At 40.1% G+C, this 15,635-nt stretch overlaps 1 protein-coding gene across 1 annotated transcript in view; it reads left to right on the forward strand.

The window, feature by feature from the left end:
- htr2a (5-hydroxytryptamine receptor 2A) overlaps positions 1-15,635 on the forward strand; it is a 179,592-nt gene that overhangs the window by 104,155 nt on the left and 59,802 nt on the right. The window contains exon 2 of the mRNA XM_004081654.4: positions 12,553-12,753. Coding sequence (XP_004081702.1) covers positions 12,553-12,753 — 201 coding nt within the window. The remainder of the gene's footprint in view (positions 1-12,552; positions 12,754-15,635) is intronic.

A 15,635-nucleotide genomic window follows, 5' to 3' on the forward strand; every position in this document is an offset into this window, starting at 1 on the left:
AAAGTCATTTATTATTTATGGATTTTTTGAAGAAATGCATTGATTCAAAATTATTTTATTTTGTTGTAGTAATCTGATTTAATCAAATCCTTTTATATCATTAAAGTTCCTGAGAAATGGCTACATTTTCCTAAATGTGTTTTTGATAATGGCTCCAGTAACTGACGCACCAGGTTACACTAAAGCGTTTGTGACTCAATGCTGAGATTGCAAAACCAGAAGCCAGCCTGGAAACAAAACAAAACAAATCATTTTTGAACAAGAATAGAACTCTGGGTACACAAGGAGAGTAAACAACAACAACAGACTGAATACAACCTTCGTCAAAAGCATTTAAAAAAAAGAACTTGAAAAAAATGTAAAATAATTTCATTAAATCAGAATTATCTCTAAAGAGCTGTTATTTTTAAGGTCAGGTTGATTAGAAATATCAGCTGCTTGAATGAGGAAAAAATGAAATGAAAACAATAGATCACGCTTTGAAGGTATACATTTTTAGCCTTTAGCATTCCACACAGGGCATTCTTTTTTTAAGGGATTGTTCATTTCTGGACCAGCAGGTTTCACAATTTCCCAACTCTTCATCAGATTTGTCTGGAAATTTTAGTTGATTGCTTTCATGGTAATTGAATGACTGGTCATAAACTGCACCAACATCCATATATGATATTCTTTAAATTATATGTATTATAAAGAGAACATTCAGAGACAAAAATATGCTAATCTAGTAAAAGAGTCAAACAGATAAACAAAATTTCTTGTTTCAATGTTGTCAAAACAAGAAAACTAACTTCTGAGTCTCAAAGATCAGAGTCTTTATGAGGGAAACATAAGTAAAATCAGCTAAAAGAGGTAGATTTGAGCAGATATGGAGACAAAAGATGGTTTAGAGTAGAAAGCAGAGATGTAGGGGAGGAGGCGAGAGCGCTGTGTCTGGCGGTGACCATGGCGACATTGAACAGCGTGGGTGAGTCATCTCCTCCCAAATAATGAAAGGCTGGATGGGATCGTCTCTCACCTGTTGCACTGAGGGAATGACAGAGAACAGGGCAGCAGGAGGAAGGCACATAAATACTCCATAATGACCAGAGGTGCAAAGGCACTCATGATGGTCTGGCTCTAATCTCCTCAACCAGGGATCTATTTTTGTCGACACTCTTTTGATTGATCGCGGGGAAACAGAAATCTCATCATGAAAAGAAATTTCTCCAACAGGGATTCATTTTACACCTCGGCTAACTTTGTGACTTCTGTGTCGAGTCCTTACCTTGTTTCTCAGTTAATTAGCAGTAAAAAATGGAACAGATATTGGATGCTAACATGAGGTCTTTGTTATTGTTGTGGCTTCTGTTTGATTAGCTGGCTGCTGCTTATGGTTGATGGCAGTAGTGAGGGAGATGCTCCACATTCAGATATTGCCAAGTAAAGTCCTGTGAGCAACATTCCTTGTGATAAACTTTGTGTAACAATGCCATGGGAACTCGGGTAACTCTGTGTTCTGATGTGTAAGATGAGAACATGTGGCACTAATTTATAATGCTGCGCATCAAAAGACTAAAAGCCTCAAACTTTTCCACCTTTTGCTGCATTTGTGGATTTTCTTCCATAATTGTCTTCGTCTTTGGCTCAGGAGTTGGAGCGCCTGTTGAAATGTTTGGAATTAATCCCTTAATCCACTGCCCTTGGCAAATCATCAGTGTGTGCAAAATGTGTTCATCTTTAATAGGCTAAAGTAAAGCTGCAATGACTTTTTGCACCTGTTGATACAGTTAAAATGGAAATATAAGGATGGAACAGGAAAGTAGATGGAGAGAGGCCTCAGTGGTTTCCTCTACAAGAATGAAGGTGACCTGTGAGGTCAGCGACCTCTGTAATGCCAGTGTGTTGACGCCAGTTTATCATCTCTGAGGTTCATGATAAGACCATCACAGGAGAATAGTAAGAGGAGATGGGATTGAAATGTCAATGGATACTAAAAAGCAGCTCAAGCTATCACAAAGGGATGGCTGTAACAGAAAAGGACAGTTTACTCAGCATTTCGTGTGAATATACTGTACAGTAAATACTTAACATGCTACAAAGAAAAGAACAACCTCCAAAAAACACAGCAAAGAATTCAGATTTATAAAGAGAAAAAAGTTAAACAATTTTATCAAAGAGAACACATATAGATAAGTATAGATAACCGCCCCAATATAGATATATAGATAAACCCCAGCAAACATAAAGCAACGGACAACTTTGTCAGCAAAATGTATGATATGAGTTTATATCCAACCATAACAAGACCCAGCAGAATCACTTCTCAAAGTGCTACTCTTATTGATAATATTTTTACAAATATAATAGAATGCACTCATATGACTAGACTGACATGTGACATAACTGATCATTTACGAGTTTTTGCACTATTTGACATCAATGTAAAGACAAAGAAAATGATAAAAGAACCAGTCTATAAAAGGTTAAGAAATGAAAAGCTACAACATCAGTGAAGCAGCAAACGGCCTTAATAAGTATTATGTAAACGTGGGTCCAGAGTTGGCAGCGGAAATTCCAAAATGCTGAACCAGCAAAGACAATAATCCACCCATTGAAAGGATCCCACACTCAATCCTTCTCTCTGAATTGAACGAAAATGAGCTGATATCAATTGTAAATAAATTCAAGGATAAAAACTCAAAAGATTGTGAGAATATAGATATGACAGTGGTGAAAAAGGTCATCATTATTATCTTTAAGCCTCTAACTTACATACGTAACTTATTACAAACTGGGAGATTGCCAAACCAAATGAAAATATCAAAAGTGATTTCTATCTACAAGAGTGGAAACAAACACCTTTACTAACTATATACCTGTTTCTCTGGTTCCACAGTTTTCAAAGATTTTAGAAAAAATATTCAATGATAACTTAGTTACATTTATTGATAAATATAACATTATAAATAAAAACCAATATGGTTTTAGAGAAAACAGATCAACCTCATGTGCTATCATTGATGCTGTGGAGGAAATTACAAAAACTCTGGACAAAAAGAAATATGCAGCTGGAATTTTCATTGACTTAAAAAAAGCATTTGACACTCTCAATCATGATATTCTACTTGACAAACTGGAAGTGTATCGGATACGAGGACTAGTGCTAACTTGGGTCAAAAGCTATTTAACGGGAAGAAAACAATTTGTCAGGATTGATTAATTTACATTAATAACTAAAGAGATTAGTTATGGTGTCCCATCGTCCACTGTTATTCAATACCTGCACAAATGATATATTCAATGTTTCAAAACTTTTAAAACTCATTAGTTGCTGATGAAACACGTATGTTCTATTCTACAGACAATCACAAGGAACTTATCAATGTGGTGAACACAGAGTTAAACAAAATAAAGTCATGGATGGAGTACAACAAATTATCTTTGAACCTACATTAAACCAAAGTGATGTTTTTTTGGTAACTACAAAGCCAATACAGAGCTTTCAATTACAATAAATAATGTCTGTAGTGTCACAGAAATCAAATTCTTAGGGTTTGTTATTGATGACAAACTAAGTTGGAAGCCTCATATCAAACACATACAAACTAAAGTCTCAAAAAGTATTTCAATCATAAATAAATCTAAACATATATTAGAATAGAGATATAGAGAACAGTAGACATTTATTATACTGTTCCTTAATATATCCTCCTTAATATATCCTTAATATCCTACTGTATAGAAATTTGAGGGGAAAATATAAGAGCTCAAGACATCCTCTCTTTTTACTTAAAAAACGAGCCATCAGCATTTTTATCTTGATCATACGAACAATTTATTTTATCAATCAAGTCTTTTAAAACTTTATGACCTTGTTGATTTTTACTTCTATACAGAGCGAGTGAGAAATCGTTAGCACTCAATATCCAAAAACAGTTCTTAGAAAATGAAGGAGATAGGTGGCTTGCCGGATCTCTGCAGCCCGTTGATGAAGCCTTTCTTCCTTCACCAAAGACACGATCTCCAAGACTGTGTGATGCTTCCGTCTGAGGAAGCCCCCTTTTGGCATTTTCAAACTTCTTATGCTGAAATAACAGACTATTTTCATTTATCTATCTTGTTTTTTATGTTGAAGGATGACGTTTCATCTGGAGGAAGGGGCGTATGAAACTCAGTTTTCCTTCCACTTTGGTGTTGTGCGCAGGATAGGTTCATGACGTAAGGTGACAAAAAGACTTCTTGTTATGCGATTGAACATGGATGAATAAAGCAGCGGTCATCTACACCCAAACTTGTCTCCCTGCGCTTTCGATTTTACATATGAAACTCCACTTTACTGACACCAAACCCTGGACTAACAATAATTTGATTTTTATTATGTAATTATTAAGTAATATTTATAAATGGGAATTTCTTTGTTTTCAAAACCAAATCTGGAAATAAAGTTTCACAAATAGCTCCACATCTTTCATTTTCAAGCTCAACTGGGATAAACAGAAAACTTTGGTGTCTCGTAAATGTATGAGATTTAAAGATGTAAATTACGGCTTTATTCTCGTGATTTAACAGTCAGGACTTTTTTTCTAGTACGAGTAAGAGCTTGGTTCGCTGTAAGTCAGACCTGTTCCCGGTCCACGTTGGACTCCGGCAGGGATGCTTTTTATCACCGGTTCTGTTCATAGTTTTTATGGACAGAATTTCTAGGCGCAGCCAGGGACCGGAGGGGGTCTGGTTTGGGGATCACAGGATTTCCTCTCTGCTCTTTGCAAATAACGTTGCCCTGTTGGCTTCATTGAGCTCGGACCTCCAGCATGCATTGGGGCGGTTTGCGGCCGAGTTTGAAGCGGCTGGGATGAGGGTCAGCACAGCTGAATTTGAGGCCATGGTTCTCGACCGGAGAAAGGTAGTTTGCCACCTCTCGGTGGGAGGAGTGTCCTTGCCCCAGGTGGAGGAATTTAAATATCTTGGGGTCTTATTCACGAGTGAGGGAAGACCGGAGCATGGGATTGACAGGCGGATCGGAGCGGCGTCCATAGTCATGCGGTCGCTATATCGGTCCATAGTGGTAAAGAGAGAGCTGAGCCCAAAAGCAAAGCTCTTAATTTACTGGTCGATCTTCATTCTAATACTCACCTATGGTCATGAGCTATGGGTCAAGACCGAAAAAACGAGGTCCTGAATACAAGCAGCTGAAATGAGCTTCCTCCTTCGAGTCGCTGAGTGCTCCCTTAGAGATAGGGTGAGAAGCTCATCTGCAGAGAGCTCGGAGTAGAACTGCTTCTCCTCTACATCGAAAGGAGCCAGTTGAGGTGGTTTGGGCATCTTGTCCTGATGCCTCCTGGACGCCTCCCTGGAGAGGTGTTCCAGGGCCCCGGGCGGAGGCCCCGGGAAAGACACATTGGAGAGACTATGTCTGTCGGCTGGCCTGGGAACGCCTCGGGTCCCCCCAGAGGAGCTGGAGGAAGTGGCTTGGGTGAGGGTAGTGTTGGCATCTCTGCTTAGACTGCTGCCCCCCCCCGACCCGGTACCGGATAAGCTGATGAAGATGGATGGATGGACTTTTTTTCTCCGAACATTTACTTTAAAGGCGTAATTTAAAAAAAAAAAAAAGATTGTTCAGAAACTGGCGCTAAAACTTTGTAGTAAAAAAATAAATAAATAAAATGAAGAAAAAAAACCTGTAAAGTAGCAAAACATTTTTATTCTTAATGTAAAATTATAATGTTGTCTAAATACACTTCTTGATTTTATGTGATGAAAATTCTCATCAATCCAGGAGACATTTTATTTAAGTTAAATCATGACGTCTGGACCTAAAGTCTTCTTTCTTTAAAATTGTCATTCAAGTTTTGTTATCCGTCTCTTTTCTGTTTAAGATCTTACAATTTTTTGACTGAAATATACACAAAAACAAAGGTTTATGTGGTCATAGGCTGGTGTCCTAAACATTTCTACACTACCAAGAGCGTTTTTCCTCAGGCTGCTTTCTCTGTCTTTACTTTCTGCTGTTCACTGCCTGATTCGCTTTTCCTGATTTGTCATTGAGGCTGTTCACCTTTTGCATAATGCAGTTTGCACTGCCTTTGTGAAATCAGCCTCTAAAAATGAGCCACCTCGATGTATGTTGTACAGAAAGCTGTCTCCATGCTCATGAATATTTAGTGTATTGTGTTATGTCTCCTTTAGCCCCAGAGTGGCTTGCAGACACATTTAAATGACTATATTTAGAGACGGCTGCACAGGGGAGCATGCTCTGTGTGAAAGATGTGAAGATATGTGTGTAGATGAGCGTCTGAAGCTGCAGCACCTGCAGCGCCATCCGTGGTGGCTGTATTTGGAGCATGTTCAAGGTGGGTTTGACATCTTGGCTTTGTATGACTCATTCCATTTATCACTGTGTGGTTACTATGGAATTAGCTTTTTCAGAGGCAGCCAACATTCAACAACTACTTAAAAGCCTCCACCATAACCAAGCTGAAGCTTTTATGATAAAAGGGTTCTTTGTATTCAGCAGTGGAAAAAACTTTGATGATTAAAAGGAAAATTGTTGAGAATTTTTTCTAATCAATTTAAATTAAACTGCATCCACTGCTGAATGATATATTGGGAATAACACATGTCTCTGTCATGTCTTCACATGTTTTCATGTCTTCACATGAAAAAGTCAACTTCTTGACAATGTACTTTATCACCAAATGCAATTTGTCACCAATTTGTGTAGCAGGGATGCGAAGGTTTCTCTGGATGATCTCATAATCCAGACATGGAGACATGTTTACTGATGCTTTTGTAGATATTTGCAAAATAAATAAACCTGATCTCCCAATAACACAACAAATATACAGTCGATGAGGAGGCAATAGCTCCTCCCACATGCAGTGGGAGATTCAGGTTTATGAACTCATTTTTGGGACAAGCATCCGCCAGCGAGTTTGACGCAAGTCATAAGAGAGGTGGCGGACATAAATTTGACCTGAAAATGGCGTTCAATGTAAGTACATCATAAGAATTCAGCACAGATTTTACTAAACTGCTATGTGCTGCTGAGCTGCCATCGTGTTGTGTGGGTTTTCCTAAAATTGGAGCAAAATCAAAACGTGCATCCCAGAAACAAGCCGAAGGGAAACAAGCTGGTTATGTCGGTGTGTAGAAAGATATACTGTTGACATTTAGCAAGATCCTTAGGGTTCAAGTTTTTTTCTGAAGAAGTTTAGTTACACCATTAATTAAAATCTTTTGCTTGTTCATAACTGAGCACTTTCTTGTTTGCTTCAGACTGATGCTCAACAAAGTCATGTGATATGCTGTGGCCAAAGCCAGTTTGTAAGAGATTGGATAAACTAAAAAAAATATTTCAATTGACTGAAGCAGATCTTAAATTTAATTTGAGGAGACGTTCTTCGTAGCTAAAAGCTTTTCAATGTCATCACCAACACCACAGAAACTACTGTATTTATTCCACACTGCATTTCCACAGACTTTGTTTTGATTTTGATTAATTGTTAAAACCTTCCCTATGTACAAGCGGAAATATTTGCTATAGTGCTGGATTGTTTCAGGCGCCTCTTTGCATAACCTACACCTTGGGTCTTCTCTGATGTGGCAGATCTGAGCCTCTATCGTTGTGGTGCTCAGGGCTTGTTCCTGAGCTGCCAGGATGAGTGCTTCAGTGCTGTCCTGTAGGCCAGCCTTTTCTAGCCATTGGTAGGACTTCTTGATATCAGCCACTTCAGTTATGGTCCGGTGGTACATTCCATGCAGGGGTTTGTCTTCCCATGTGGATCTGCTCTGTGGATCTTGGATGTTTCATCCAGGGTAGAAGCTTCCATGCTCACTAGTCCTCTGCCTCCTTTCTTGCAGCTAGCATACAGTCTCAGGGTGCTGAATTTGTGATGGAACCCTCCATGTACGGTGAGGAGCCTTTAACATCTGTGGTCTATATCTCTTCTTTTGGCCGTCTTATTATTCCTGCAGGGTATCTAATAACCAGCAGTGCGTAGCTGTTTATTGCCCATTGAGCTGGCTTCTCAGGACTTGCCTTACTAGTTTGAGGTATTTAGCTGTTGCAGCTCTCCTTGTTGTCTGCTCCAGGTTGCCATTTACCTGCGGAATTTCAAGGTACCGTAAATTCCGGACTACAAAGCGCTCCCGATTATTAGCCGCACCCACCCATTTTCACGTGTTTAACTAATTTTATACATACACAAGCCGCGTCGGGGTACAAGCCTCATGAATTAGGCAACATTGTCATCCTGACGGATCACTTCCTGACTCAGAGTGTAAGTGTGATTTATTAGCACACAGTGGGTGGAGTCATTTTTGCCTCAGGCTCATGTCTTTGAGTTTATCTGCATCTGCCAAACAGTATGCACGTCTATTCTGTTCACAAGTTCCTCAGTTATGGTTTTTATTTTTATTCTTTTTTTTAATTTATTGACAATCTAGGTATCACACATAAAATTACAAACAGTAACCATATAATCAACATTACATCCCTCAGTTATGATGAGGAAATTTACATCCCCGATCCCCCATTTCCCATGAGTCTTAGGGGCTAAAGGCGGGGCCAACGCCCGGCTCGCCATTCTGTTGTACGTGTTTAAGAATGAGCAGCAGTGCATGGAGGGGTGAACGGGTAAAGCTCTCCTTCCGCTTGTGTCGCGGCAGCGTTATGGGAGTAACAGGGCTGTTTAAAAAACACGCTAGTAAAATAAAGCAGCGACGACTGAAAAGCGCTCCTCAGCGCGATACGCGCGCCTCCTCGCGGCGCGTGGGTCAGAAGTTTCCTTCCACAACAAACACTTGCTCCGCGGACGCCTCGAGAAGCCCTGGCTGCAGCCTGCAGAATGGCTCGACGCCTCCGCGCTCCCGCGCGCTCCTTGTCTCCCCTTCCTATCTACTCCGACAGCTCTGGCCAGCGCGGCTACAGGGAGGAGCGCTTCGTCCCCATTGCGCCGGTGGACGGAGCAAATCGTGTCTGTGCAGAGCAATCGGGCTTAATACTGTACGTTTTGTGTATGAGGGGCGGATGCGTTGTTACGTGTGGGAGCCTTCAGACTGCCATCGGCCCCGCAGCTCACACGACACGCAGTCTCCAGCTCACACGGAGGCTGTGAGCGTTTCAATGCAAATCTCTGCTCAGTCCTTAGAAACCGTTAACACGACCACGTCAATTTGTGTTTCCAGTCGTGTCCCGACAAAATAAAGGCTGATATTATTGCCACATATTTACGTGAAGCCAGCCGAGTCACTATGACTCAGAGGTAAATGCACTCCTGAGCATGCGCTGTTCTCTCCGTCACGCAGCTGACCGGCTTTTCCAAACCCGTTGGTGATTTTTTCACGCTGCTTTTAACGATTGCTTTTAACTTGAAAGCTTCATCATATTGTAGCGGCGATCACGTGCACGTTGGGTCTAATGGCACCAAAGGATTCTGGGATGCGGCTGGACATGCGTGTTTCGTTTTGTTGAACCATGACTGAAGTGTCTAAGACCTGAAGTCAGGTCCATGCTGTTTGGCTGCTTAGAGGTGTGTTGAAAAACAAATGACTTGTGTTTGATGTTAGAGAATTCAAACCATTCACTGTGTCCAAAAATACGCACACGTCGGCCGCCAATAAAATCCAATAATTAGCCGTGTCACTGATTAAGCCGCAGGACTGTAAGCGCAGGAAAAAAGTAGCGGCTTGTAGTCCGGAAATTACGGTACTTGTAACTGTCCTCAATGTCTGCTATTGTGCCTTCTGGGAGTGAGATCCCTCCTGTGTGGACTACCTTGCCTCTCTTTGTCACCACCTGGCTACATTTCCAGAGCCCGAATGACATCCCAATGTCAGTACTGTAGATCCTGGTGGTGTGGATCAGGGAGTCAATGGCACACTTGCTCTTAGCATATAGTTTGATGTCATCCATGTAGAGGAGGTGAATAAAAATTGCCCCATTTCTGAGTCGATATCCATAGCCAGTCTTGTTGATCATTTGGCTGAGGGGGTTTAGACATATGAAAAAACAGCAGCTGGGACAGAGCATTTGATTTTGATTTTTGATTTTGATTTTATTGATTTATTTCAAGCATTGTAGTCAAAGCAATAAAGAATTTACACATATTTATCAAACTCATTACAGAAATAATGAAATGCATAGATTAAAAAGACAGAAATAAAACAAAAATGTCACTTAAATAACATTTGCTTAATTAAATACAGTGATCATTAACTGAAGTATAAGTAGAGCTTGATTTATTGCTTGAAAAGGAGTGGGAAGCAGCAAGCTTATATATATATATATATAATCCCACCCCTACTGAGTTCATTTATTTGATAGTTTTATAGTGTTTTAAATCCGGTTCTGATCAGATAGATTCTCTTGAAGTAACAAAATCCAGTGCCTAGTAATGATTAATGATCTTCAAAAAACATTCATTCATGGTTTCAGTAAACAGTATCGGTACCGATATGTAATAATAATTGATTATCATTAGAACACATGATAACATTAAACCAGTAATTATTGCTACACATTGCAGATCAAGTAAACAAAATCAATAGCTTATTGATTGTAATTTAAACATTTCAGTAATCATTATTGCACATTACAATGTAATACTCATTGGTTGTAATTAAAATAGCTTTGATTATTTCACCACAATCAAGTTCACACATGTATTTGGAATTATTCAAACACCTGTTGATCCTTAAATCCTCTTATCTTCATATCACCATCGCCTTGGTATATCCCACATTTGATGGACACTTTGACAAGTGGCTTGCCGTTGGCTTCAACTGTGGTTTTTCACAGCTTCATCGAGTTTCCTATGATGGTTCTTTGAGTCTTGTTGATTTTGTATAGCTCCAAGCATTCAGTGATCCACGTGTGTGGCATTGCGTCATAGGCCTTTTTGTAATCAATCCAAGTTGTGCACGGGTTGGTGTGTCGTGACTTGCAGTCTTGAGTAACTGTTCTGTCAACCAGGATTTGGTGTTTTGCTCCTCTGGAGTCTCTACCAATGCCCTTCTGTGTGTTGCTCATGTATTGATCCATGTGCCAATTTATCTTGGTTGCAATGATGCCTGACATGAGCTTCCATGTTGTGGAGAGACAGGTTATTGGCCAGTAGTTGGATGGGACTGCACCCTTTGAGGTATCCTTCTGGAGCAGGATCATTCCCCCTTCTGTCAGCTATTCGGAGGAGTCCCATCTCTTAGCAGCTGGTTCATTTGTGCTGCCAGGCGCTCATGAGACTCTTTCTTGGATGTCTGCCACTGTGATGGTTACTGGATTCTGTTCAGGGAGATTACTATGTTCTTTCCTCAGAGACACCAGCCACTGGCCATTGCTGTTATTTGCTGTCTCGTTCTCCCATATACTTTTCCAGTACCGTTCGGTTTCCAGCCTTGGTGGGTCTGTTCTGTTGCTTTGACCCTGTTACTGACTTGCTGTTCGCAACTCAACTTGCAAAAGTGTATGTTGAGTGTATGTTGAGTTGAGTTGAGTTGAGTTGCGAACAGCCTGTTTATCCGTCTGGCTTCATTGTCTCTTGTGTACTTCTTTAGGTGGCTGGTAAAGGCCAGGAGCCTTTGTTTTGGCAGTGTCCAGTGCTTCATGTATGGACATCTGGCACACATGATGTTGTCTTTCAGGTCAGTTGCTGCCTCGCTCAGCATATCTATTGTTTGTTGGGGCTTGAGTTCAAGGTGGGAGTGTGGTATAGCCTCCTCTCTGACCTGGTGTTCTGGCTCTCCCGTGGCATTGCAATTGTGTTTTGCCACTTCAATCTCAAGTTGTGATTGGAGTTTCTGTGGGATTGCTTCAGTAGCATTCCAACAGAACCTTGTTCTCACATCTAGTCAATTTCCGTTTTGTTCCAGTAGCCCACTTTCCATCAGTATGCTCCCAGCACCTGAGAGCAGACCTTGTTTGGCCGGGCGACGTCTGAGCTGGCATGACATGTAATTCAATGTCTCTCATGGGTTTATGAGGTAGGCAGTAGTGTTAAAGGCCTTGCCCAATGACCCTCACTGGGTTATGTTAATTGCTCACCGATGATATGGTAATTGCCCCATTATCAATGATTGTTCATTCCGCCGGTGGTTGTCCAATCGTGGTTTCCTGCTTGCCAGTCCCGCACCTTACCAACAGAGCTATATATATCTGCTTCTTTGGAGTTCCACTTTAGAGATATATATATATCTCTAAAGTGGAACTCCAAAGAAGCACAAAGACAAAAAAATTTCAGGACTCTGTTTTCAAAATCACTAAAGATGCAAAAAGAGCATTATGATTTCATGAACACCCTGAGACTTGCAGAACCAAATTCCTCTACTTTCTTTGCTTCTATTTATTAATAAATTCATCTCTTTTAGACAGTTGCTAAAACACAGAGCCCTACAGTATTCATCCATCCATCCATCCATCCTTTCATCCATCCGTTTTCTTAAACCGCTTGATCCCTTTCTGGAGTTATCAGGATGCTGGAGCCTATCCCAGCTACTGTTGGATGAAGGACCGAGATACTGATCACACTTGTTTTCTGCTCTTTTTCTCTGTGTTCCCTCCCTTCCTCTGTCCAGATTACAGGTGGCCCTTGCCTCCTGACCTTTGTCCCATCTGGATCTACCTAGACGTCCTGTTCTCCACCGCATCCATCATGCACCTGTGTGCCATTTCTCTGGATCGATACATCGCCATACGAAACCCTATACACCACAGCCGCTTCAACTCCCACACCAAGGCTCGAATCAAGATCATGGCAGTCTGGACCATCTCAGCAGGTAAACACAATCAAACAAACAAAACAGTTATGACAATGTCAGAAATGAAGAAATGTTGTGTTTTTATAATGCTTAAAAATGGGCCAGCTGTTGGTTAAAAGTCTGCAAGACTGCTTGTTTTTTCCTTCTTTCCCCACCATCATTTTTCCATGTAAGGTCTTTAAATGTAAAATTTGACACAGTTGTAAATTAAAAAAAATATCTTTTTTTTTCTTTGCATCTGATGATGCATCAGAGTCTAATTTTCAGCTTTGGTCCAGAGACTCCTTTTGTCCTGAGTTTTGAAGTGAGCAGTTCTGGGACTGACACACTGCTATTGATGAAGAACTAGCATTTATAACACTCATGAATAAGATCATTTAAAATAATTGAAGCCTGAAAAGCAAGAAAAGGCAGAGCTGCTGCCTCCTGTTGCAGAAGTGTCACAAATGTGACACTGCCTTTTAGAGAAATCTTTAATTTAAAAAAGAAAAAGAGCGTCAGATGATCTCATTTCACTGCCTAAGAGGAAACAAATCATCCATGAGTCACAGCACAAAGCTTCATAGATGACATTTCAAAGTTTGTCTCAATATATTTCACCCGCAGAATATTATTTTTGAAATACTTAAACATATTGAGGTTATGTGAGCCCTAACTCTGGCAAAAAAAATAAAAAAAACTTGTGTAAAACTTGCATTAATAAGTTAGAATTAGCAACTTAGAGGTAAATGGATCCAAATATATTAAGACTGTATTCACCATATCTCTAATCCACATGTTTTTATGGTAGAAGAGGTTTTCTGACGTCAACCTGTGGCTGCTTAGTCAAGAACTCCTATGTAATGTTGGTCAACTGTCGATTATGTTTTTCTTTTCTCTTTTTTCTCTTTCAATGACTAAGCTTCAGCTGCATCTGTTTCATTACAAACAGCCTCTTCCTGCCAGAAACCTGCTGTCAGGTTAAATAGTGTGGACAAAAGCATGGGTGATGGTAAGCAAAGGGTAGGGAAGCACATGGAAACCGATCCAATTGGACAGGGACTGAGTTTTAATGCTAGTGATCCAGATTTAGTTAACAAGACAGCAGTTAGCCAAGGAAATGAACTGTAGGGGAGTTGGGTGTTGATCTGGAACATTGAGCATGGATCCAAAACACACAGTCATGATGCCACATACACACCGGGCTAGGAATAGCCTGTTCGAGTGACCACTTCCAATGAAAAGTCCATGTAAACGCAGGTAAATGCACGATTCAGGCTTCCACATTCAAAACTCTTGCATTCACACATAGCTATGCACGTTTTTATGCCTGTTTTCAGGCTCAACTTACTAAACACAAGGTCATTGGACGCATTGAAAATTAAAACCAGTTGAACTTTGACCAAGCAAAGACTTGAATTTGATAGTGGCATATGGATGGCATCCTTTTTAATTCATGTCCAAACACTAGAAAATTGATCATGGAGGATAAAATAATAATTGCGCTTTTAACCCGGCAGGAATTCAATGACACCAAGTCTTACATATGGTGGAATAAAGACGTGAAAGACCAAACCTGAAGCAAGATTCACCAGCATTGCACTGCTTCAACATTTTTGGATCAAGCCTTGCACCAGCTGTTGGTGGTGAACATGCGCTAGTATTCTGTAGCAACAGTCCACTGTAAACATACACTCTAAAAGCACGTTTGAAAACCACATTCAGCGCGTTCATTAATGCCAGGCGTGTACGTAGCGTGATGCATCAAGAGCAGCAGAAAGAGCTGGTCCCCAACCAGATCTTGCTCATCAAATGTGCTAAAATCCTGTCCCATTGGCTGCTGGTGTCTCGCCATTGTTTAAGACATATGGAAAGTTTTTTTAAATAGCAACAAGGACAAATCCTGAATGTCCCAATAGAAGGTGATTCTTTCTTTAGGACAGGGATCAGCACCCTTTATGACATAAAGTACCGATTAAAACTGTTGCAACTGTTTCATCATCAGCTATAGTGCAAACTCTAAGACAGAGAAATACAAAAACAATCTTAATACATCAGAAATGTGTTAAAACCCAAAAAAGCAGGTCAAATAGCTTTTTTTAAACGTATTTTGGTATTAACTCCAACAGGGCTCTCATAACAATACTGCACAAAGACAAGGACAAGGAAAAAGGTATTGCATTTGTGGTATTTCATACCTACACCAATAGGATTGGATACATCAGAATAAAAAAAAAACATCAATATTACTAAGGACTTTACAGCCATTAACCTAAAAAAGGGTATTTTGGCTTATTCATCTTTTGTTACATTATGATGAGACAGGGCCTGAGTAACATCATGTGAGTTAATTCTTTGAAATGTTTTTACTTTTTCCTTAGTTTGGTAATATACATTTTCCATAATTGAACAGCGTCATTCTTCATTATTTTATCCTTAGTAAATGGGGTGGTGATAAGCTGTAGTTTTACTTTAAAATTTGTTCACATTTCATATTGACAATTGGCAGAACAGAAAGAAAGTATGGGTTTAAGGGCTGGTTTAGACCTCACAGTGATTTACAATCGCTTGCGTCTCAGTGGTCACACGGCCTTCCAAGCAGAAGTCACTGCAGAATGTGACAATTGTGACTGGAATTTTACGCTTGAATGCAATCACGTGCAAATCACGTCACTTAACTTGTATTTATTTCAGCCATTAGAGTATGGGTTGACGGAAGACACTGTCCAGCAAAAATCACTTAATACTGAAAATAGTAAAAGCATAACTAAAGAAGTTATTAGAAATCCCGAACTTCGCACATAGACACAGAGAGAGAGGCAGAGAGAAAGGACAACTAGATAAAAAATAGAGCAAATTACTGGAAAGATATATCTCATATCTTGCAGCTCTAGAGAATGCAATTTGCCCCCTTTTTTATT

The sequence above is a fragment of the Oryzias latipes genome, chromosome 21 (genome assembly GCF_002234675.1).
Source record: "Oryzias latipes chromosome 21, ASM223467v1".
In the NCBI taxonomy this organism is placed as follows: Eukaryota; Metazoa; Chordata; class Actinopteri; order Beloniformes; family Adrianichthyidae; genus Oryzias; species Oryzias latipes.